At 38.4% G+C, this 25,170-nt stretch overlaps 1 protein-coding gene across 2 annotated transcripts in view; it reads left to right on the top strand.

Moving 5' to 3' along the window:
• The first annotated feature begins 506 nt into the window (after positions 1 to 506).
• The window catches only part of FRRS1 (ferric chelate reductase 1), a 52,835-nt gene continuing 28,171 nt past the window's right edge, over positions 507 to 25,170 (top strand). The window contains exons 1-6 of one of the 2 annotated variants that reach the window (XM_060026149.1): positions 507 to 737; positions 16,014 to 16,209; positions 17,220 to 17,353; positions 18,628 to 18,722; positions 20,315 to 20,462; positions 24,000 to 24,182. In XM_060026149.1, the coding sequence (XP_059882132.1) occupies positions 16,014 to 16,209; positions 17,220 to 17,353; positions 18,628 to 18,722; positions 20,315 to 20,462; positions 24,000 to 24,182 (756 nt within the window). In that variant the 5' untranslated portion in view covers positions 507 to 737. Of the gene's footprint in view, positions 738 to 6,197; positions 6,226 to 16,013; positions 16,210 to 17,219; positions 17,354 to 18,627; positions 18,723 to 20,314; positions 20,463 to 23,999; positions 24,183 to 25,170 lie in introns of those variants that run through there. The other variant, XM_060026142.1, reaches the window with a different exon arrangement.

Here is a 25,170-nt window from a genome sequence, read left to right as displayed (position 1 = left end):
GGCTCTGAGTTGAAAAACTCTAAGCTATAAAATATGAAAGAGACAAAAACGTTGAAAGTCCTCCAGGTTTAGTTTGAGTGGTGAGGAAAATGGGTACCACTAATTGATAAAAATAAAGAAGAAATTGGAAAGGGGAGTTGATAAGTTTCCTGTGGCTACTGTAACAAATGTTAAAGGAAAATAAAAATGGAGTTGGTGTTGCTAAGAGAGCTCTCTAAAATGAGCCAGGAGGCCATTGAGGAGGTGTGACTTGTGTGCATCTTGGCCTGGATGAAATCTGGTCTTTTGATTCTTGTCCTACTCAGAATCCTTGTTGGACCGTTACTCTAGGGTGGCTCCTGGCAGCCTGTCTGCTTGTTTGGGCCCTTGCCCTAGAGCAGCTCATGATTCCTGGAGGACAGACGTTTCCTGACGTGCATCAGGGGTGGTCACGGTTCTTTGGCAGCCATGTGGCTTTAGTCTTTGTGGGCCCTTGACTCTTTCTCTTCCCCAGAACACTCTTTCGGTTTTCCCTGAATCTGTGTCTCCCAAATTGCAATTCCTAAGACCCCAAATAAAGCTGTTTTTTCTTTGCTGCCTCAATACTGATTATTGTTTGACACAAATTACCATAAACTTGGGATCTAAAACAACAAAAATTTATTCTCTCACAGTTCTGGAGGCCAAAAGTCCAAAATCAATATCACTGGGCCAAAGTCAAGATGTTGGCAGAAGCACACACCCTCCACAGGCTCTAGGTGAGAATTTGTTCCTTGTCTCTCCAGCTTCTGGAGACTGCGTGTGTGTAGGCACATGGGTTTACCAGGTAATTGTGCCTCTTCCTTCCTCCCTTCCTCCCTTCCTTCCTTCCTCCCTCCCTCCCTCCCTCCCTCTCTTCCTTCCTTCCTTCCTTCCTTCCTTTCTTTCTTTCTTTCTTTTCTTTTCTTTTTTTTTCTTTCTCATCCACCTAAGAAATCACAGTATATTAGAGTAGATGTAGAACCATTTTGTACAAATATAGGTTAGTGCCTAGCACAATATCTGCCATATTGTAGGTACTTAACAAAATATTTGTTGGATGATTGTGATAATTCTTTTCTTTTTAAGTGACCTTTGCCCTAAAAATCTAGTATTTTTCTGGTCCATTATGTGTCTCTTCTTGGACATCAGAAACCTGCATTCAGAATTTGGCATGGAACCTTAGAGGTTATATGGTTCCGGTTGTAATCCCTCATTTTTACGCTTTTGCTTTTCTTAATTTTTTAAAAAAATTAATTAATTTATTTTTGGCTGCGTTTGGGTCTTCGTTGCTGCACGTGGGCTTTCTCTAGTTGCAGCAAGCGGGGGCTACTCTTCGTTGTGGTGCACGGGTTTCTCATTGCGGTGGCTTCTCTTGTTGCGGAGCACAGGCTCTAGGCACGCAGACTTCAGTAGTTGTGGCACATGGGCTCGTAGTTGTGGCTCATGGGCTCTAGAGCGCAGGCCCAGTAGTTGTGGTGCACGGGCTCCGCGGCATGTGGGATCTTCCCAGACCAGGGCTCTAACCTGTGTCCCCTGCATTGGGAGGCGGATTCTTAACCACTGCACCACCAGGGAAGTCTCATTTTTAATCCTGAGGTAACAAAAACAGAGAAGATAAGTGATTTGTCTAGAATGATCTAGTGCTCTTTTCACCACACTCCTTTGCCTTTTCACATTCGTTTTAAGCCAAGCTTCTTTTGAGTTCACCTGTCAACCTAAAGAAGCAGTACTATTACTAAAATGCAGTAATACTCTAGGTCTTTCTCCTGTTGGTATTTATTTTCTTCAAAAGCAAAATGCTTCATTCCACAGGGACTCAGAGTGACTCATCTAATCACAGCTTTACACAGTGGATCCACTCTCATACCTTATATCTGCTTCCTGCTGCAACTTTGGAAATGTGTAGTGGCATTTTTTGGGTTATCACTATTAATGGGTAGAGCAGGGTTTCTGTATTTTATAGCTCGAATAATGGAATGCTTAGACATTCTACAATGAGCAGGACAGTGTGTTACAACAAGGAAATATCTCAATTGAAAATAATTACTAGAAGGCAATGTCCTATGCCACAAAGAGTTATCCTCTATGTATTTACATTAGAGTAGACTTTTATGACTTCAGATCATCTCCATTTTTTTTATGGTAAAAAAAATTACGGTGAAAGTAAAGATTTTTTCAAGAGATTAATTTTATCCAGAGAAGTCAAAATTGGGTCTCAGTAATAACATTAGTGTTGTCGTTCGGGTCCCAAAGAAGAGGCGGACAAGGAGAATGGATTTAAACAGATGAACAGCAGGGGACTCAGGACTCCAACAGTCAAGAGTCCCAAACATCTGCCCGTCCACATATTTATTTACTGGATACACAATGAGCTTGTTTTTCAGCTAGTAAAAAATAGAAATCAGATACAGATCATCGGCTTCAAAATATGTTTCGGCCTGCAGGCAAGTTCGTACAAAAACATTTACGAACCCATTAAAGTAATTAAATTGTTAAAGCTTTTCTTGTTCTTAAACAACATGAACAAGTCGTTCCAGGATGCTTAATTCTCTGAACACTTCAAAGAGGTGCTGGAACCATTTGTAATCCTTCAGCCAGATGTCTCTTGTGTGCGAGGACATTTCCGTGTTCTCAAGAATGCTGTCCCGAAACAACCTTTTCATATAAGCTAAACGTTTTGGACGCTTTCCACAACGTTAGTTATCTTTTGAAGACACAGATAATTTTAGCCAGGGTTTGGGTGAAGTGGCAGATATTCTTCAGGATCATTCATCATAGAGAAGTCGCATTATGTTGAGTAATTTAAGGAGTAGGCTGTGTTTAGAGGAGAATAATGTGAAGTGACCTGGAACTGGTAGAAAGAAAATTATGAAGAAGAATGTTGCTACTACTAATCTAATACTGAGAATGGCTTGTGTTGTCAGAGAACATGTGAAATATGGATTTAGTGAACAGAGTTTGGTTAGAAGTTCATGGGTAATTTTGGAACAATTTCTTATTGTGAAGCACTGGGAAGATGGGGCATCTCATTCACAAATCAAAAAAAGTTTTTTTTCTTTTAAGTATGATTTTTTAAACACTTCTGTGTCAGGCACTGTGATTTACAGATATTATTTCATTTTACCATCTGTATGTGGAATCTGGACATTCATTCATTCAGTAATAAGTAGTAAGTGAAGGTTTTTTGAGTGGACGAATTACATGATGTGAGTTATACTTTAGAAAGATTAATATGATAGCATGTGGGATGGCTTATTAGGTTGATGAGAAACTGGAGGCACTTAGTAGATAATGACCATAGTCCAGTTGAAAAGTAATGAGGACCTAAGCCAGAGTGATGGCAGTGGAGATAGAGAGGAGGGGATGAATTTGCATGAATTTGGATGAGATGGCCATAATTAAAGGCTGAACAGTGGGTTTGATTTTATTGAGTTGAGGCAGGGTCTAATCAATTGGAGATGTTTTACTTCAATGTAATTTTTAATGAAATGTTGACTATAATAGGAAGGTTGTTTTTGTTTGTTTGTTTTTGTTTACATCTTTATTGGAGTATAATTGCTTTACAATGGTGTGTTAGTTTCTGCTTTATAACAAAGTGAATCAATTATACATATACATATGTCCCCATATCTCTTCCCTCTTGCATCTTCCACCCTCCCTATCCCACCCCTCTAGGTGGTCACAAAGCACCGAGCTGATCTCCCTGTGCTATGCGGCTGCTTCCCACTAGCTATCTATTTTACGTTTGATAGTGTATATATGTCCATGCCACTCTCTCACTTTGTCCCAGCTTACCCTTCCCCCTCCCGTTTTTTTGTTTTTTTTTTTTTTTTTGCGGTACCTCTCACTGTTGTGGCCTCTCCCGTTGCGGAGCACAGGCTCCGGACGCGCAGGCCCAGCGACCATGGCTCACGGGCTTCGCCGCTCCGCGGCATGTGGGATCTTCCCGGACCGGGGCACGAACGCGTGTCCCCTGCATCGGCAGGCGGACTCTCAACCACTGCGCCACCAGTGAAACACACCGCTCCCGTTTTTAAGCTTGGCCCATCAGCCCTCATTCACACTTGACAGTGTAGAGAGTTAATAGCTCTGGCTTAGAACCGGGTCTGTCACTTTTCTCTGCCTGACCTTGGGCTATTTACTTAGCCAGGCACATTCTTAGCCTTCTCAGCTGCATAATGTCCATAACAAATACCTTTTACCTAGAGTCCTTGTGAGACTTGGATAGGATAATTCATGTGCCTCGGTCAAAACAGAAGCTCAATAGATCGTTATTATTGTTCTTGCTATACTTTATTTGCCTTATTCATTCTCATTCTCTTATGAGTATGCAGTAGATTTTTCCAGTGGCTGCATGATGTGCTTATATGATATTGCAACAGACTGAATACAGAAGATATGAGAATTCAGCTGTCTTCTATTAACCCAGGCACAGAAGAAATTTGTAAAAATTTAAACAATACTACTCTTCTCACTAAATTCTTATTTTTGAAAAACATTTATAAAAGCAAGAGTAAAAAAATATCATGTCAACATGTAGAGTTCATTATTGTCATTTGTCCATAAATAAATTTGTGGAATTTGTGAATAAGTATTTAAATATTTCTCACTTTATTTTTTTTAATACAATAGATATTGACAGACATCACCCCCATAACCAAACATCTCTTAGAGGCTGCAATAATTTTTAGGAGTTGCAAAGGGGTCCTGAAACCAAAAAAATTTGAGAACTGCTAATTTAGAGACATGAGAGCGGGCCCCAATAGGCTAGTATGTACTTCTCAGAGTCCAAGGTCCATTGTAGACTTTAATAAATTGGGTTTCCTTTCTGGCAGCTGACAAGTAGCTGATGAAGAACCCCGTAGAGGTGAACTTCTGGGAGGGAATGATAAGGGGAATTATAACTGGGGACTTTCAGGGAAATGACAGGCCTGGAAAGGGTAGTTTTAGATAGTGCTGAGCCTCTCCATTCAGTTTTTTCTACTGTACTTTAGGATTAAAGATTATGATAGTATATTCTAAGAATTATTTGTTTTATAGACTTTTTATCATGCTTTTGGCATGTACAGTGTCCACTGGGGACTATTACTGGAAAGAGTCTAACTAAAACTAGAGAAAGTTATGTCACCACTTGGCGCTTTATATAGAAGGACTGAAGATCAACTGACTTAGTTTAAATTCATTCACGTTCCAAGCAGCTTTAGGATAGAAAACCAGAGCTGCATCTTCTTTATATAAAGCTTCTCTCTAAAATCCTGTAAAGGGGGCTTTTGTTACTTGTGACAAGTTCCTAAAGAGAAAGATTAAAGTGATGGTGTTCTTTCCCTACTCTTCTCCCCTTTAGAAATGGTTCTAGAGTTTACTAGTGTGATTGCCAACCAGTGATCACAGGTCACGGCGTCTGTGACAAAGTCTGTTTTCCAGTCTGCACATGTTAGTCATGGTCTGAAGTGTTTAATATTTTCAGAACATTATCTTTTCCTAGACCTGATTTTTTTTTTTGCAAAAAGAATCTTGGGAAAACAATGATTAAAGGCTTAAAAAGAAACAAAAACAAACAGAACTCCTAAATTCCAAGGTAAATTTTGCATAATAAAAGAATTCTTTTGCATTATGTCATTTACACTTTCAAAGGCTTCATTTCTATGCAGTCTGATTCTATTACACCTTTTGTAGTTAATTGGAATAGTTTGCTAATTACTGTTATTCTCTAGATAGGGTTGCCATATAAAATAGAAATTTGAATTTCAGGAAAACAATGAATCACTTTTTAATATAAGTATATCCCCAATATTGCATAGGACAATACTTATGTTAATGAATTATTTGTTGTTTATCTGAAATTCTAATTTAACATCCTATACATTAATTTGCTAAATTTGGCAACCCTAACCTAAACACAAACAGGTTCTTTGGTTTGTCTTTACTTAGCATTATATAGAACAGGTTGTATTTTCAAATGGTTTTATAGTAAAAGACAAGAACTTAATTTTCTCAGTGAAACAATTATTAGTTGGAAAAAAGTGTTCCTTTGTGTAAAATAGAATGGTTAATTCTCAGAAACTGAGTCGTAAGACTAGCACTGGTCTTGCAAATCCAGTTTTCCGTTTCAGTTTGGGAAACGTTCTCTTTTCTTTACGGGTAAACTGGCTCCACCCAGCTGCTGAAATGAGATATAAGTTGTAACAAAACCGGAAGCTGGATAGGCTGCCTTTGCTTCTCGAGGTAAGTGTCTCCTGTTTTCTTTATGTCCGAGCTCTTCGCAAAGCGCTTACAAATTGAATCCAGCTCGGTGACAGTACTGAGAGAGCAGGCGCCTGTGCTGACCCGGGCGGTCGGCGACGCAGGATGGATGCTTTATTAACAAACTGTGTTCTGGAGCTTGCGAGCTTGTGTTGAGCTAATGAGTGCTCACGAACGAGTTAGATTAATGATAAGACACGTGACTTTGACTACGGAGCTTTAATCACATGAAAAGGGTGATTGTAAGTAGAGACGTGTCTGGGATCATGAAAAGCATTGACTTTATTCATGCATCAGTGTTTTTATTTTTTGTTTTTAATTTTAAGCAACGGAAACTCCCTTTTTATCTAAAGCTAATAGCGTAATTACCTATATGGAGGTTACTTAGAGCCCTATTTGGCTTTTAAAGTGTCTTTTAATTTAGAAATCTTAGCTCCCCTCACCCCCACCTCTGGTGTGCCTTTAGAATTTCAGAGACTCTCTGGGGTGACTAGGTGTTACCTCTGCCCTGTCTTGTGCTGCCCTAAGGGCAAAGGGGAGTTTTCCGTTTGTAAATGTATTATTAGAAGTATTTCTTTATAAAGCTAAACTTCTTAGTTCAGATATTTTCTTTTTTCTCTGAATTAATGAAAAAGTAGAAGGATTTGAATGTTTACTTGGATAGTGGAGAAGTGGGAGGCTAAAATTTGGTCTATTGATTTACTGAAAACAACGAGCTAGACTTTTTAAAGGATGGTTTTGTTTAAAGGGATGTGTTCTACTAAGTCTTTTAATAAGCCAGTACGTGGATTCTTTTTGCTGGCTGTACCTTCTGTTTCACACCTGTCCACTTAGGTAATGTCAGATTCCCTGGAAATCACATTGTAGTACATTGCATTGAGTGCTGTTTTCAAGGTTGTCTGGTAGTCATTGTGAAAGGAAATCAAGGAGTAGGATGCCTTTGCTGCCTTCAGAAATTTGCCTTAAGACAAGTCAACCAGTTGTGGCCGAAAAATTTTTTATTAGCAAAAAAACCAAAGCTTTTGGAGCGTCCCAGAAGAGACTGGTTAAAGTTGGCGGAATTAGGCAAAATTCCAAGGAAGAAAGGATTTTAATGGAAGACTTTTATGGTGGGCACTGTGCTAAATGTTTCGTAGATGTTATTTCATTTAATCTTCACATAAATCCCTTCATATTGGTAGCATTGTCTCTAACAAAATGAGAAATTTGAGGCCCAGTGAGATTAAATAATTTGTCCAAGGTCAGTCAGTAAGGTGGTACCTGCTGGATTCAAACCTAGGTCTGTGTGATTTCAAAGTCCTTACCACACACTGTCTCATAGGACAGAGTAGCTGATAGCATTTTAAATGGACCTTGAATGACAATAACAGCAAAAGTAATATAGAATGTTTGAAAATAGAAAAAAGAAAAAAATCTGAACACCTTACAATTAATTTAATGTGTTTCTTTACAGTCTTCAAATATGCATGTCTTGTAGTGTTTTTTAAATTACAAAGCACTACAGGCTTTAAAAAATATGCAAAATTCAAAGAGGATTAAAAAGAAGAAGTCCACTTCTTTTCCCATATTGAAAACAGTTTCCTAGGGGGTAACCACTATTGAGAACGGTTAAAGCATGGTGTTTTTTCTTTTCCCTTTTCTTTTATATGCACTTGGTACATTATGTATCATTTTGTAGTTTGCTTGTTTTCATTCCTCATTGTGACAAGAGCATGTTTCCACCTAAGTACAGGCAGATTTACGTCCTAAGCTTTTCTGAAAAGAGTTAACACTCGTAAAGGACTTAAAAGAATGCCTAGCTCTTAGAAAGCAGTCAGGAATTATTAGCTGTTATTTCGGTCATCGTCTACTCTATTTCATTCTTTTAAATGGGTACATGGTATTTTATTTTTAAATTGTTTTTATTAAAGTATAGTTGATTTACAATGATGTGTTAAGTTCAGGTGTACAGCAAAGTGATTCAGATACACACAAACACACACTTACATGCACACATATGTATATGTCTATTCTTTTTCAGATTCTTTTCCCTTATAGGTTATTACAAAATATTGAATATAGTTCTCTGTGCTGTATATAGATCCTTGTTGGTTATCTGTAGTAGTGGGTACACAGTATTTTAGAGTCTGGGTATAGCATAGTATATTTTTGTAACCACCTAAATTGTCTTAAACTTTTGCTATTACAAATAATCATTGCATAATTGTGGGGGTTTTCTTTTTCTTTCTTTTTTTTAAATTGAAGTATTGTTGACTTACAATATTATATTAGTTTCAGGTGTACAACATAGTAATTCACATTTTTATAGAATATACTCCATACAGAGTTATTATAAAATGTTGACTGTATTCCCTGTGCTGTTTGTCGTGTGGGGTTTTTTATAGGATAAATTCCTAGAAGTGAAATTCCTCAGTCAAAGATTAAACATATTTTAGTTTAGTAGGAAATTGTCAAATTTCCTCCAAAAATATTGTAGCAATTTACACTCTTCAGTGTATGAGCACACTTATTTCTCCACATGCTTGCTTATGTTGGATATTATCAGTCTTTTGCATTTTACATGAAATGATAGGCAATGTACCTTTATTTTTAACATAGTTTAAGCACAGTGTTCAGATATTTTCTGTATCTATTTTTCTTCCCATTGAACATATATCTGTTTTTACATAGGTAGGAATTTGATGGTTGGCATAATGGAGGTCCCAGTTAGAAGACAGAACATGGGGAGGAAAAAAAGTGAGGTACTTGTTCCAGAAATAAGTACAAATGGTACATTGTTGATAGAACATGGATTGGGCTGAATACACATTAAATGCCTAATGCTTTTGTCTTTAATTGAATAATTCCAGGGAAGCTGTTGAAGGTTTTTGGTGAGCGGAGTGATATGATGAGAATTGTGCCTTAGGAAAATGGTCTTGTGGTGTTGCGTAGGATTCGAATGGAGATACAGAAACAGGGAGGCCAATTGAGAGTATTTCATGAATCTGGGTGACAGATAATGAAGGCTTTGTACTTGAAGGTGGTGTCGGAATGGAAAACTGCAGACAGATGTAATAGAGGGAATGGAAGGTAGAAGAGAGAAACAGAAGGGATAGGTAGATGTCCGGAAGGGTGGAGGTCGAATCTGCTGAACTTATTTGGAAATTGGGATCCCAAAGAGTGTTTGGAGTCAAATCTTGAGAATTTGGGCTTTCAAATCTTTTTTTTTTTTTAATCAATTAATTTTTGGCTGCGTTGGGTCTTCGCTGCTGCACACGGGCTCTCTCTAGCTGCAGCGAGCGGGGGCTACTCTTTCTTGTGGTGCGCGGGCTTCTTACTGTGGTGGCCTCTCCGATTGCAGAGCATGGGCTCTAGTTGCGTGGGCCTCAGTAGTTGTGGCACGTGGGCTCAGTAGTTGTGGCTTGTGGGCTCCAGAGCGCAGGCTCAGTAGTTGTGGTGCACGGGCCTAGTTGCTCCGCGGCATGTGGGATCTTCCCGGACCAGGGCTTGAACCTGTGTCCCCTGCATTGGCAGGCAGACTCCCAACCACTGCGCCACCAGGGAAGTCCTGGGGTTTCAAATCTTGTTGACTAGAAATGTGTTGATAGGCCACCATCAAAATAGGAAAGTCAGATTCAAGAACTAGTTTGGAGGAAAAAATAATTTCATTTCAGAAAAATTGAGCTTAATGTCATCCAAACAGAAATCTATGTATAGCTGGAAATTTGAGTTGAAGCATTGTGGAGATGTGGGATGAAAGGCTTGGGAAATATTGAAAGGCTTGGGAAATATTATTCAGGGGTGATAATTGAAGCTATGGAAGGGATAGCCTGTAGAGAAATGTGGGGGTCAAGGAAAACAGTCTTGGGGATTGATATCTTCACGTAAGGGTCATGAAGAGGGACCAGATTTATAGTATTTTTTATAACGACTGTTTCTAACATTTGACCTTGGACCTAGTTAGGCTATTCTTCACTGCCCTCCAAAGTCCATTCTCACTTTGCTCTTTCTATCTCTACTTCTTTTATTGCTCCCAAACTGTGCTCATTCTGAATCCCTTTTCCTGTGGGATTACTGTGTCAGCTTTTAGTGTCTGATTTGAAGCTGTGGATGACTTAGTGGTTAAAACCTCACAGACTAGACTGGAGATCATACTTTTCACCACTCATTTGCTGTGACTTTGGCAAGAATCTTAATCAGTGCCCTGTTTTACATACTGGGGACAATAATACCCCTCACACCTTCCTGGGTTGTTTTGAGGAATGTGTGCTAAGTCCTTGACATGATGCCTGATATGTTGTGAGCCCTTAGCGCTTCTATCATATTCTCCTTTACCTCTCAATTGCCATAATGCAGATTTTTTCCTGTTCTGTCCCTATGTGATCTTAGGCAGTAGTTTTTTTTTTTTTTTTTTTTTTAAATATCCTCTGTGAGCTTCAATTTCCATGCAATAAAAATACGTTTTTGTTTTTTCCAGGGATTAGAGTTCATACATGTGAAGCACCTACTATGTTGACTAGAATAGAACAGGCATTCAATAAATAGTAACATCATTTAAATGATATATTAATGGTATTTGCTTTTGTTTCATCTATTAGTTTTGTGCCTTTAGAGAAGGGACCATTCCACTTAGCACCTAATATTGTTTTTAGGACAGGACTATTGTGAGGGCCATGTGGAATGATCCAGATGAAAGCTCTGTGTGTAATAAGATATTTGCTTCCAATCATTTTTCCAGAGAATGAATAAAGTGGAAAAGTTGCTTTCTGAGGATGCTGTGATTAGAGGAATCAGAATTATATCAGAGAGCTCCCAATTCCTGTTTCTTCAGTGGTTTCCTCTACCTTTCCTTTTACTTAAACTCTAAATTCTTTTCAGAATTCTTTTCAACCATTTTAGGTTGTCAGACCTGACAGATCTCATTGTGCCACCATTTTTTATGCTCTATGTTTTTTAGAATCTTTACTGAAAATGTCATAACTCCAATTTTTAATTTAAAAAATCATTTTTCTCTGTACTTCCTGCTGTGAAAATGGAGTCTGAAACATTTTTATCTGGGGAAGTGGAAATACTTGACCTGTTTTTCAATTTCCCTATAATTTGAGATCCAGCTATCAAAGTCAATTTAACTCTTGATGTGGAAGTTTTCTATGAATGTAAAGTTAAATTGCTAGAAAGAAGGGGAGCAAATTTTCTGAAATATTTCAGAAAGCTTGAACAAGTTAAATGCAGATGAAAGAAATATATGGAAACCTCCGTTGTTTAACCACAATAGTGTTCAGAAGAAATTAGCACATACTGGTGATGCGGAGAGTTGCTAGTGATTATAAATAATGGCAATAACCATTTATTGGCAACTTAGTGTTTTTAGGCATTGTACTACTTTTTTTTTTTTTTTCCGTTACGCGGGCATCTCACTGCTGTGGCCTCTCCCGTTGCGGAGCACAGGCTCCAGACGCGCAGGCTCAGCGGCCATGGCTCACCGGCCCAGCTGCTCCGCGGCATGTGGGATCTTCGCGGACCAGGGCACGAACCCGTGTCCCCTGCATCGGCAGGCGGACTCTCAACCACTGCGCCACCAGGGAAGCCCAAGTAGGCTATTTTAGATTTCATGTTTGTTACAGCATGCCCCCACTCACATTGTTCATTGTGAAATTTGGATTCTTGCTGTACCTGTTTACTTTCCACATCCTTCTCTCTCCAAGGAGGGAGCAATGATGTGGAGTGAAGAGAATGAGAATGTTGGAGTTAGATTTAGGTTCTAATCCTAAAAGTGTACACGGTTTCGGGTACACTCCCTGGTCTCAGTTTCTTCATCTCTAAAATGATGATAATATCTGCTTGTTGTAAGGATTACATTAGATGTACTATCTACCAGTTTCCCACCACATGTCTGTTTCTTTTTCTTCTTATTCACACTATGGCCCCTTTATTCCCCCCCCCGCCCCCACCCCGTATTAAAATGTAATCCTTTCCTTTCTTATTGTTATAGAAATTTCATTGCTTTCTGTATATCTCTTGTGCTTAGTCTTAACTTTTCTGATTTTATCAACCTTCTTATCCTTCTCTGGTTCTACCTACTTTTCTAAAACTTTCTGCCTAATTCTCTCACTGTACAAGTGAACATCTATTTGTACCTCTAACCCCAGTCCATCTAGGTTTTGGTCACAGGCCTACCAGGTTTGCCCCAGATCCTAGATGAAATGCTGAAATTACACATGTGCTGTGTCCCAAAATTAACTTTTAATTCAGCTTGGAATTTCAATTCTATTTTTTAATGGAAGCAATATTATAAATGGTGGTTCTGTCACTAGGCCAAAAGCCCAGAAACTAAAGCATGTTTAACTCATAAGTTAATTGAAAATTTTATACTTATAACAAAGTAAAAGAATATAATGCCATTGCAGTTTTAGTAATAAAATAAAAACAATATAGAATAAGTAGTTATTTACTTTATACATTGTTTGTAGTATGTACTTGATGGAAATTTTGAATGGAGCATTTAAGTGCTTTAGGGATTGCAGTGTTTGTATATTATGGTTATGATGAAATAAATATTCACGTTTTAAGGCAATACAAGAAAAATTTAAACATAATATTTTTTCTCTGCCCCTTTGTGTGTGCACTCCCCCCTCCCTCCCTCCTAGTGTGCACTATGCATCTGTATTATGGGTTAACAAGACTTCCCCAAAGGCAGAAATACCTGCTCAACCATGAAGATCGATTTTTCTTCTGGCACCAGTCATGTAACTCCTTGAAAAATAACATTCCTTTCTCAATCCAGTAAGGGGTTGATTACCCATCACACACCTTGTACATGCAGACATCTTTGGTGAACTTTATGTACGATGCCAATATATTATTTCCCTTAAAGATAGTGATTGGTGATTGGTGTAAAACAAACTGGTCAGGTGACCTGGGGAGATACTGGGCTATACCTAATGGAAGTTCTTAGCTTAAATTCTTACTTATGACCTTATAAATGTTACTAGCTGTATTATTTGTATTCTGCCTATTTTACACAATTATTGTTTCTTGCATTACCAACGTGTGGCTGAACCTCAGATACATTTAGTGATGATTAGGAAACCTGAAACAATTGACCAAATATATAGTACTATAAGATCATTGATTGTAATAGTGTTAACTCTAGTTGTGGGAAGAAGCAACAAGAGGGAACCATTTCCTGGACCATAACAGACTAGTAAGACAGATGGTCTGGAGACTTTTGGCAACTGTTAACTGGGCCTAGTTCAGTAATAGCATATTGAGTGGCCTATCAATATCTGGTATTCAGATAATAAAGAATACACTCGTTTTGAAGTTTTATCTTCATGTGAGATGTATGTAGCGCATGGTAAAGGCAGTTGTTATACCGTTTTACTAAGTGCCTGTCTTTCAGGCAAGAAAGAAAACTGTATAAATCTCATCAGGTTTGGTAATATTTCAGTTAGAGAATCAGGAGAACCTCTCTTTTAACCTTTTAAACTAATAGGTCTGTCTTTGTCCTGGGATGACAAAATGCAAGTTATGATATCTTTTCTTTTATTTCTCTATATTATACTCATGGTAGAATGTGAATATTAAAAACCTATAAACATCATACAAAATATTAAAAACCTGCAAAAATCATACAAAATTTTACATACCTGTAAAAATCATACAAAATCATACAAAATACAAAAATCATACAAGTTTTTCCAGGGCTTGAAGAATGATCTCGTAATGTAATAGCTCATATCCACATTCCATAATTTTAGCTTAAATGTTTCCACGTATAACTCTTTATTCCTTTTCATAACTATGCAATCTGTTGGCATAGATTGCCTAATGAATTAATATGTTCATTTGAAAAAGTTTCCTTAAATCATTAACTGGGAAACCGTCATTGGCCATTGTTATGAAAATAGAACTTTACCTTGAGTGGTCAGTATCTGACTAAGGACAAAGTAATTGCTGTTGTCTACTTCTCTCGCTGACCTTGTTTGTTATATTTTCCTAATGAATGACAGGTAGTGGTGTCTTTGTCACTTCCCTTTCCCATCTTATACTTCATGCTCTAATAATTCCCAGTATGCTTTTCCACTTTGCTTTATCCTAAAATCGTAATGTTAGTATTTCCCTGAATTTATTCCAGTTCATCTGTTATATTTTGCAAATGAAGAAACTGAGACAGAGATTAAGTGACCTGATTGATGTTATTCAGCTACTTAATGCATAACAGAGACTAGAAATAAAGTCTTGTTTCCACTTTCACCTGGCAGGAAGTCAGTGCCAAATAAATATTTGTTAAAGCAAACTAACTCTTCCCACTGTACCATTCTTTGAGTGAGGCACATTTCTGCATTTAATTTTCATAATAACTTAGCCAAGATCACATGGTTAAAATAATTACCTTGATCTTCTCCAGTAAACCTTGTATGGTCCTAAAATCAGGTCTGCCCCTAACAAAAGGACCTGGAAGCCATGTTTGAACAGAAGATTTTCTATTGCTCCATTCCTTAGCAGTTATTTTCTTAAATATTGTTTCCTATCGTAATTAACTATTTTCAGGGTTATGCTTTTCCTCTGAGTCTACAGAGAAATCTTATGCTGCTCTTACGATATAGAATTTTTCAGAAGCTCTTGAATGGTTCATTTGTTCCTTTTGCTTATCTTTAAATAAGAAGAATTCTATCTAGCATCAATGTTTGATGAAAGATAGGGGTATAGAGTTGGACCCAAAGCTATCTACTTGGTAGCTACTGGTGTAATGTGCAGGGCTGGTTAAAGAGTATAACTCCAGCACAATTTCTGGTGTCTAGCAGGAATTTCTATAGTTTAGCTCTGGTCCAATGTGGGGTTTATAATTTACATGACTATAAAAGGATAATTTGTTCTAGTGATTCTAAGGATGTTTTTATTTTTGTCTATGACCATGTATAGAAAATGCCCATTTCTGTGGAGAATGAACTGCCTTTGAGCTCTTCCCATCTGCAGCCTGTCCACCGTGTGGACTTTACTGCCATATAACATGTCCCTACCCATCTACCTCTAGCCTTGTTAAATACTATGATTTGCAGGTTCTGCATATATGCACAAAGTGAGCTAGACAAGGGTGGGACTGGTTTTCTGTTAGGCAGATGGTAAGAGGCAGATAAACTGGATGAGAGAAGAAACTTGCCTGGGTTAACAATCATGTTTCTTAATTCAGAAGTATTTGGGCTATAGGTAATAGAAATACTGTCTCTTGCAATTGGTTGTTAGCCTCAGTTTTCGGTGTTGCAAATTAAATTGTCACCATGACTAGTTTAATGAGAAGTTGGGAGAAATCATATCAGAGATTTATTCAGGTGATGATATTTAAATCCAGAAGAAACATTTCTTATTTGTTCTTTAAGCTTTCTAGGATGAAGTGGAGCAAAACCTTTTGCTTTTACTGGATTATTTTATTATTTCCCCATCATGCTAATGAAAGCTAACATTTATTATCTTCCTTGTCAGACCTTTGGCTGTATCTAAATTTTATTCAAACAGTTTTGAAAGGAGGGTTTTCGTTTCCTTATTTTTCAGGTAAGGAATGAGACTTAATGACTTGCTTAAAGTTTCACATTTGGTAACTGGTAGAGCTGAGATACAAATCCAGGACAAACTTCACACATCTCATTCTTTATAGTACATATATTTGAGAATGTGGTTAACTGCCTATGAAAGTAAATAGTTGTCTAGAACTTACTATCCTGTGATGTGAAAGCATTTATATTTTAATTAATTACCTTTAAAAATAATGTGCTTTTAATCTTCTTTTTGAGATGGCAGTTCCTGGATTTACCCTTGGTGCCTTCATACTTCTGTTGCTCGTTAGTTCTGTGGCTAATTATCCCAGTGGAAAAGTAACAAAGTCATGCCATGGAATGATTCCTGAACATGGTCGTACTCCACAGTCTGATCCCCCTTGCTACATCTCAGTGAGTCAGACGACATTCAGGCCAGGAGAGCAGATCAAAGGTACTGTGCTGGTATTAACAATTTACATTTTGAATTTCACTTTTTTACTGTAAATTGAATCTTTATTACTGTTGGATTTATACAGTTTCAGTTAATCTGTTCATCTGCTTTTATAAGATACCATGATCTTATACTTCTCATTTTTGTGTTTAACTACTACAGATGATTATATTACTTAAGTAGTATATTTACTATCCATTCAGAATAGGTGTTTTTTTTTTTGGGACACACCACATGGCCTGCGGGCTCTTAGTTCCCCGACCAGCGATGAACCCGGCCCTGGCAGTGAAAGCACCAAGTCTAATCACTGGACTGCCAGGGAATTCCCCAGAATAGGTTTGAAAATATGTTTTTGTCATTATTTAATATATCTTCATTAACAGTACTATTTACTCAATAGAAATACATAAAATAAAGCTTATTTTATCTGGCTTAAGATGTTAAACCCTTATCCTTCTTGACATAGTATAATCTCTTGTGTTTCCCTAATTCTGGCAAAAGGTAGGCTGAAACTTAATAGTCTATTAAGGATGTATCTATAAAAGCATTTTACAAATTTTATTTTCTGCAACTTTAGAAATGCAGAATATTAATAGATACGCTCTAGCAAAAAGGGTATATGGAAAAATAAATTTGGAACACTCTGTTATATATATTATATTTCTTAGAGTTTCATACTGCACAGTAGAATGTTAAAGGGCCTGAGACGTTTGCAGTAAAGACAAAAGTATTTACTTTCAACCAGCATTTTTCAAACTACTTTGGCCTCATGGACCACACTCTGACCATAACCTACCTTTTCTTCCCTGTGGAATGGCTATTACATCTCATGGAATAATGTCCTGTGGAACACGGTTTAGAATTTCTTTGACTATAGGATGATCTCTACTGTTTTCTCTCCTGGAGTAGCTTTCTATATATACACCTGATTTGGTGATGTACCTCCTTTAAACAGTGTTTTTTGGGGGATGTTGCTAAACTCTTAACTTATCTTTTTGTTTGTTTCTTAGTTACTTTGTCAGGGCCACCATTTAAAGGCTTTCTCTTAGAAGCACGTGATGAGAATTTGACTGGCCCTCCTATTGGCTCCTTCACATTGATTGACAGTCAAGTGTCACAGCTTCTGACCTGTGAAGATATACAGGTTTGTGTTTAGTTTGAAACTGATTTCTGTCAGTTTCCATGGGTCTTTTCACTACAAGGTGGTGTTTGCAAGATAAACAATGACCCATGCATTGCAGACATCTGAGTACATTCATGTTGATCAGACTTTCTCCCTAATTTTTCTACTGGCAAGATATTTTTTTTTTTTTTTTTTGTGGTATGCGGGCCTCTCACTGTTGTGGCCTCTCCCGTTGCGGAGCACAGGCTCCGGACGCGCAGGCTCAGCGGCCATGACTCACAGGCCCAGTCGCTCCGCGGCATGTGGGATCTTCCCGGACCGGGGCATGAACCCATGTCCCCTGCATTGGCAGGCGGACTCTCAACCACTGTGCCACCAGGGAAGCCCCTGGCAAGATATTTTTATACAACATCCTAGAAAAGGTAGGGTTGCAGCTTGAAGAGTTTATGGCTTTTGATATTTTATATAGTATAGACTCCTATTATATTGAATTTCGAAAGATGTTAATATTGAAGATAGAGTTCTAGAGTGGAACAGAGGTCTAATTTTTGTAATTAATTAATTTAATGAACATTTATTATCCCAGGAACTTTCCTGCATGGATTGTGGTGATGGACAGGACTTGTTCTTTGAAGAGCTCATAGCCTTACACATAAGTAAAGCATATGGGCATATACTGTATGGCACATAAGTAGAACGTATGGATATAGGACAGACACATAAATGGAATAGTATGATGACTTAGATTAGAACCATACACAGGGTGGGTGAGAAGCATAGCAGAGGTGCTGCACACAGGCTGGAGGGAATTGAGAGAGTGGAGATTATCTCAGCTAGACCTCAAAGAATGCGTAGGAATTTGCCAGGTGAAAGAATGTGGGAAACAAGATTGTTCAAGAGAAAGGAATTACTAAAATATAATATTGCATATTTGGAGGCAGGAATTTTTTCTTTTGATGAATCTTATGCATTCTGTTTGCATCTATTGATAAAAAAATAAACTTACAGTATAAATGAAATAATGAGCAGGCTTTATATAACATCAACACACAGTATTCATAACTCTCTACAGTTCTTAAACTTCTGCTGACTCTAGTTTGTTCATAGAGCCGGCTGCTAATTTGGTGTCAATCAATCAACATGTATTTATTGAGCACCTGAGTCCCTGTTCTAAATAAAAGTCTACCACAATGCCAAGGTCATGCAATGGTAAATTACTTTGCAAAATGGCTGTAGTTCCAGCTATGTTGAGCTATTGAGTGTCTGAATGGTAGTTCTTTTCCATTTTATTTCAGGGATCAGCTGTGAGTCACACAAGTCCATCCAATAAAAGAGAAATTAAAGTCTATTGGAATGCTCCAAGCAGTGCCCCAAACCACATAAAGTTTCTGTGAGTAGAAGAGTTTACAACTCAGTAACTAGTATAATTGAAATAATGATAGTCTGTATCTTTTTTTATACCTATTGGACATTCACCTGTATGGCAGCGGTGTGGTGTAGTAATGACACCACCTTACTGATGTAAGTGGCTGTTTTGCTTTTTTGTTTGTTTTTTCTTCAGCATATATACTGAGCACTTAGCACAGGACCAAGGACCTAATGGACACTTAATAGACATTTGTTGAGTGAATGAAGTGTTGTAGTGCCTTCACACTAATGAGAGCCATCAATTAATACTTGAGTCTATAGGGTATATGGACTAATACTTTTTTATAGATTTGTTCCTGTATTAGTATGAGAATATGAAAAGAAGCAGTCCTGAAATTTGGATGACTTTTTTTTTGCAGTGTCACAACTTGCAGATTAGATTGTCAAAAAAGTAAGATCATGTGTGCTCCTCAGAATTATGAAATTCAGTAGAATTAGAACAGTACTTCTCTCTTAATCTTACATGCAAGGGGGAAATGGAATGTCATAAAGCCATACAATGATTCCTGAGTGGTGTTATAGACATATTTTAAAGGGAGAATTGCTTTCCTGGCCTGGCACTATTTTCTGCTTCACTTTGTGCACAGGTCACCGGCACACAGTAATGCAGCTTTGCACCTGTGTGTTGAGTGGAATGTGAGAAAGGGAATATGACCCCAGTAAGAACTGATGGTTGCTTATGCAGCCTCTATATAGCTTTTTGCTGTAGCTGCCTGTTACATGTGGCTTTTAGAATAATTTGACCACTATGAAAAGTGTAGTAGTAGTGGTATGTTCTCTTATGTCAGGAGTGGAAATCTGTGCACTTTAGTCCCGGGGTCTGACATTCCTGGTTGCTGTGAATATGCCCAGAGAACAGACAAGTAAGAGAAGAGAGAGAGAGAGAGAGAGTAATTAAAATTCATTTGGTGGTGAAGTGGAAGAGAGTCATTAGAGATTTGCCTCACACGAACTTCTGTCAGGTATTACAGGCATCCTTGTTTTATTGTGCTTTGCATTATTTGGCTTCACAGATACTGTCTTTTTACAAATTGATTTGTGGCAACCCTGCATTGAGTGGGTCTGTGGGCACCATTTTTCCAACAGCATTTGCTCACCTTGTGTCTCTGTGCCACAGTTTGGTAATTGCTGTAATATTTCAAACTTTTTATCATTATTATATTTGTTATGGTGATCTGTGATCAGTGATCTTTGATGTTACTATAATTTGCTGAAGGCTCAGATGATGGTTAGTAGTTTTTAGCAATAACGTATTTTAAAATTAAGGTATATTCATTTTTTTTTTTAGATATAGTGCTATTGCACACTTAATAGACTACAGTATAGTGTAAACATAACTTTTATATGCACTGGGAACCCCCCAAATTCTGTTACTCACTTTATTGTGATATTCGCTTTATTGTGGTGGTCTGGAACCGAACCTGCAATATCTCCAAGGTATACCTGTATTAAGTGGTATGTCCCTAGTTCATTACTCTTTTTTTTTCGATTTGATTATGGTGGGCCACAATCATGGTTCTGTCTAATCTCACTCTCGCTGGTACTGCATTTCAGAGCCACAGTTGTTGAGAAGTACAATATCTACTGGGTGATGATTCCTGGTCCTATAATTTCACAACCAAACGTCCTTCCTTTTACAACACCTAAAGCTACCATAGCACCTATGCCAACATTACCTCCAGTCTCCCAATTAACAAAATCAGTAAGTAACATTTTTATGGTTTCACCAAATGCAATCTAAAGGAACAGCTTCCTTAGAAATTGTGGGTCTGTGCTTGGCAACGTGTGTAGAGAAGTAGCTGTCCTGGGTTGTGGTAGCAAGTTTTTGAATTCCCTTCAGGAAATCAAGAGGAAGTCTTCATTGTAACTTTATGATTTATAGGTTAGAATAAGAGGAGCGTAAGACCCTGCATGTTCAAAGTGTGGTTATGACATTCACATGTAGTCTGTACTAGCGGTGGAGATGTTTTCATTTGAAAGTGAATCTGAAGCAGCAGCTTTCTTCCATTCTTTTTTTTAAAAAAAAAAAACAAAAAAACACAGCCAAATATCACACATGGAGAGGGAACTTCAAGCTTAAGCTAAATTTAGACAAGATTTGGAGGAGAATCTTGAAATGGTGATATCACTCTTCAGTCTTATTTGATTAAGGCCAATGAGTACTGGGGAATTCTGTGTGTTGAACCACAGAAACGCTTTTGCAAGCTTATCAGCTAGAATTCCATTTAAGCCCTCTGATTCAAAAGAATTACTGTTAAAAAAACATACCTTAGAAAGGGTGATGCATATTAGAAACATTAGAAAGGTTTTACTGAAAGCAATTCTGATAAATTATACTTATCAATTCAGAAGTAAATATAATGAAAAATGTCGTAAAGTAGGTTATTACAGTTGCAAGAACAAATTTGGGCCTGAATCCTGATTTGTCTAATTTCTGTTTGACTTTGGAAAAATTACTTAATTCCTAAAGTCTCAGTCTCTTCACCTGTAAAATGAGAAATAATATCTAGCTCTTACATAGTATTACTATGAGAACTAATTTCTAATGGCTTTGTACTTAATAGATATTCAGTAAATATTATTTCATTTTTTTCTCTTCCTTCCCTTTCTTGTCTTTTTATAACTCTTTTTTTTTTTGCGGTACGCGGGCCTCTCACTGTCACGGCCTCTCCCGTTGCGGAGCACAGGCTCCGGACGCGCGGGCTCAGCGGCCATGGCCCGTGGGCTCAGCGGCCATGGCCCACGGGCCCAGCCACTCCGCGGCATGTGGGATCTTCCCGGACCAGGGCACGAACCTGTGTCCCCTGCATCGGCAGGCGGACTCTCAACCACTGCGCCACCAGGGAAGCCCTGTAACTCTTTGTTTCTTCATACTATATAAAGCTCTTGTACTCCAATACAGTGTCTCATTTTGTTTTCCTTCTTTTCTACATTATGCAATATATGATGAGCCATTTGATTACATTATTATGAACTTTTGTTTGACCAAACAATTCGATCTATTATTTGCGCTAGTTCTCAGTTTATTTAGTGTTAATGTTTATTTATTTAAAAACTGCTTTAGGCGAGTCCACAGTCAGTTTGGACCTGAGCTTCCCAGTAGGAATCTGTTGACAGGATTATTATCTTTCCATAAATTCATATAAAAGGCTTTAGCGCTTGTTGGAGCTTTTGATTGTATCTCTGCACCAAGGTTATAATCTCTAATTATAGAGAGGTTCATTCAGAGTAACAGGATGATGGCATTTGTAGAGAACTAGGAGAGACCTCAGGGTCACTGCTGCATAGTTAAAGGTAAAGAGACCCTGAGAGAATAAGTTCTTTAGCAAACGTGATGGAGTAAAGGGGAGAGCAGAGATCAAAACCCATGGTTCCTAGCTCCTCGTGGCTTGTTCTCTCCACTCGACTAGGATTTCTCTTTAAGTTCCTGTGAAATAAATAAGGAAAAAAATAAAACAGCTTCTGCCTGGTTTCTGTTAATATTTGGCCTTTGACCCCAGTTCCTGATACAGAGCTCTTAAATCCCTTGGAATTTCCTGGATGATGGGAGCATCTTTTGTTCTAATGAGGTGACTCTTGGTGGGCTCCCGTATGGGGGCTGGTCACCAAAAAGACCAAGCCATGATTAGAAGCTTGCAGCTTTCAGGCCCCCTCCCCCCATTCTCCAGAAAAGGGAGAGAGGCTGATTGAGCTAAACATCCATCATGTCCACGTGATGGAGCCTCCATAATGATTCCAGAAATATGGGTTTCAGAGAGCTCCTGGGTTCCTGACCACGTGGAGGTGCTGGGAAGGTGGTGCCTCAGAAGTTCTGTGCCCCTTCCTACATACCTTGCTTTACGCATCTCTTCCATCTTGCCATTCCTGGGTTATCTTTTTATCAATGTAATAAACTGGTAATCTACTAAGTAAACTATTTTCCTGAGTTCTGTGAGCCATCTTAGTAAATTATCCAACTTGAGGATTAGGTGCTGGAAACCTCCAATTTATGGCCGACCATTCAGAAGTACAGGTGACAACCTGGGACTTGTGGTTGGCATCTGTGATTGGCATCTGAAGTGGGTGCAGTCTTGTGGGACTGAGCCCTTCACTTGTGGGATCTGACACTAACTTCAGGTAGATAGTGTCAGAACAGAATTGAATTGTAGGACACACAGCTGATGTCTCCAAAGAATTGCAGAATTGCTTAGTGTGGGAAATAGCCGCACCCACTTGGTGGCCAGAAGTATTGGTAGAGTAGAAGGAGAAATGAGAGTTTTTCTGTACAGTTCCCATTAAATCTAGTTACTTAAAGTAATGTTTAGCTCTCTTCTGAAATGTCGTGTCACAGCTCATTCTAACACAAGATAACTGCTTGTTTGCCCTGTCAGATTGTAGAGCTGACATTTTTTCAATACTCTTTCTTATTTGCCACACCAAGAAACTCTGAATTAAATCATTGTAGGTTATTTTTGTTTCTCCCCCACTAAATTGTTCTTACTATTATTTGGAGTGGTGGTATATATAGGAGTAAACTTTTTTTTTTTTTTTTTTTTGCGGTACGCGGGCCTCTCACTATTGTGGCCTCTCCCGTTGCGGAGCACAGGCTCCGGACGCGCTGGCTCAGCGGCCATGGCTCACGGGCCCAGTCGCTCCGCAGCATGTGGGATCTTCCCGGACCGGGGCACCAACCCCTGCCCCCTGCATCAGCAGGCGGACTCTCAACCACTGTGCCACCAGGGAAGCCCAGGAGTAACCATTTTTTCTTACATTATCTTAATGTCAAATATGAACCTGAATTCTAGAAGCAGAGTCCAGGATCTAAATATAAAACTTGCTAAGGGTTTGCTTTTAAAAATTCCATCTCTGAAAACTAGAGGATACCCTTTAGGCAAGAATGTCAATGCGGATGTAAATATTCCCTAAGAAATTCTCAAAATTTACCAGAAACTTTGCTCCAGAACATAATTAACATGAAGTATTTTGTGTATTAAAGGGATTTTAATACTCATGCATAATTACAGTCCAATTAATGTTGTGTCTTCTAAAGTTCAATTAAAATTAATTAAGTTTAAAAGTTCACAGCCTAACTACTGCTTTGATAATTTCTAATTTGGGATGTGTCTTTGTTCCCTTGTTTGAATCCTTATTATGAAAACGTATTCTTATTAAAACCCATACTTCAAAGTAGTAGCTCTTCTGTCATTGGAAATGAACTGCCTGTTTGATAATTGACTTTCTCCCCCTGTCATTTTTCTAGTTCAATGCTTCAGATTGTGGGAACAAGAAGTTCTGTATTAGGAGTCCTTTGAACTGTGACCCGGAGAAAGAGCTTGCCTGTGTCTTCTTGTCCTTCACACGAGATGCCAAGTCAGTGATGGTTGAAATGAGCGGTCCCAGTAAAGGCTATTTATCCTTTGCATTTTCTCACGACCAATGGATGGTTTGTACCTTTCACTTACATAAGTGATAATGAAATGAGAGTCACTGGGGTGAGCTCTCATCAATAGCAGTTTAGCTGTTTGTTCCAGAGTCAAGTTATCATACTTAAGGGAGGAATGGAAAGGGAGGGCAGAGAAACTAACTTAGATTCTAAGTTTAAGCAGCTTTGAGTTGGGCAATTACATACCTCTAAGAACAAGGCTGTCCTGAGGAAAGTTAGGACATTAGGAAAGTTAGTTGGATTTTCAGTGGATTTGCCACTTTATCTGTCTACCTCTGTCTGTCTATCTCTGTGATAAACAGGAAGTGCAGTTAAGAAAAAGTTGCTCTGCATACCATCTCATGTTGTTTGTGATGTTTTTCAACTCCTAGTTTTCTCAAGTGGCCAGCAACGACAGCATGGGGTGCTCATCTTCTTGCCCCCCACCATCGGCACATTTCCCAAACAGAAAATTAAACCTGGCATGTCCAGGCATAAATGGATTCTTTACCAGGTCTACAGAAGGCAGCATTTATTTTCACCTGATTCTCCCTCTCCTTGGGTAGTGCTCAATGGATTAAAAGATTCTGTAGGTGGCAGCCTTGTGCTGTGGTGTGGAAGAGCAGAGTTCTGCATTAGCGTTCTGATTTCCCAGGGAGAGGGAAGAAGGGTGTAAAGGCCAGGACATGTGACAGTCCCGTTCCAGCAGAGCTGGCTGTGGAGGGGGATGACTACAAATGGAGAAGGCTTTTTACTTCCACATTAGCAAATGCAAGGCGTCTTTTCTTGAGAGTTTTCTTCCTGTCAGGTTTTAAACTTAACATCACTTTTTAAGGAAATCATTATTTCAATAAAAGAGAAAAGGAACTCTGAGAATCTGTGATAGAAGAACAAATATTTTCCTTCAAAGTGCACTCTAATCATGGTGGTCCTTGTTACGCTGGCTGCAAATATTGCAGGGAGCCAGGTGTAACTTTTTTAGGGGGATGTCATTGTAACATACGATATG

The sequence above is a fragment of the Delphinus delphis genome, chromosome 1 (genome assembly GCF_949987515.2).
Source record: "Delphinus delphis chromosome 1, mDelDel1.2, whole genome shotgun sequence".
Classification (NCBI taxonomy): Eukaryota; Metazoa; Chordata; class Mammalia; order Artiodactyla; family Delphinidae; genus Delphinus; species Delphinus delphis.
Note: the sequence above shows the minus strand (reverse complement) of the source record. Positions and strands in the feature narration are given on the sequence as shown.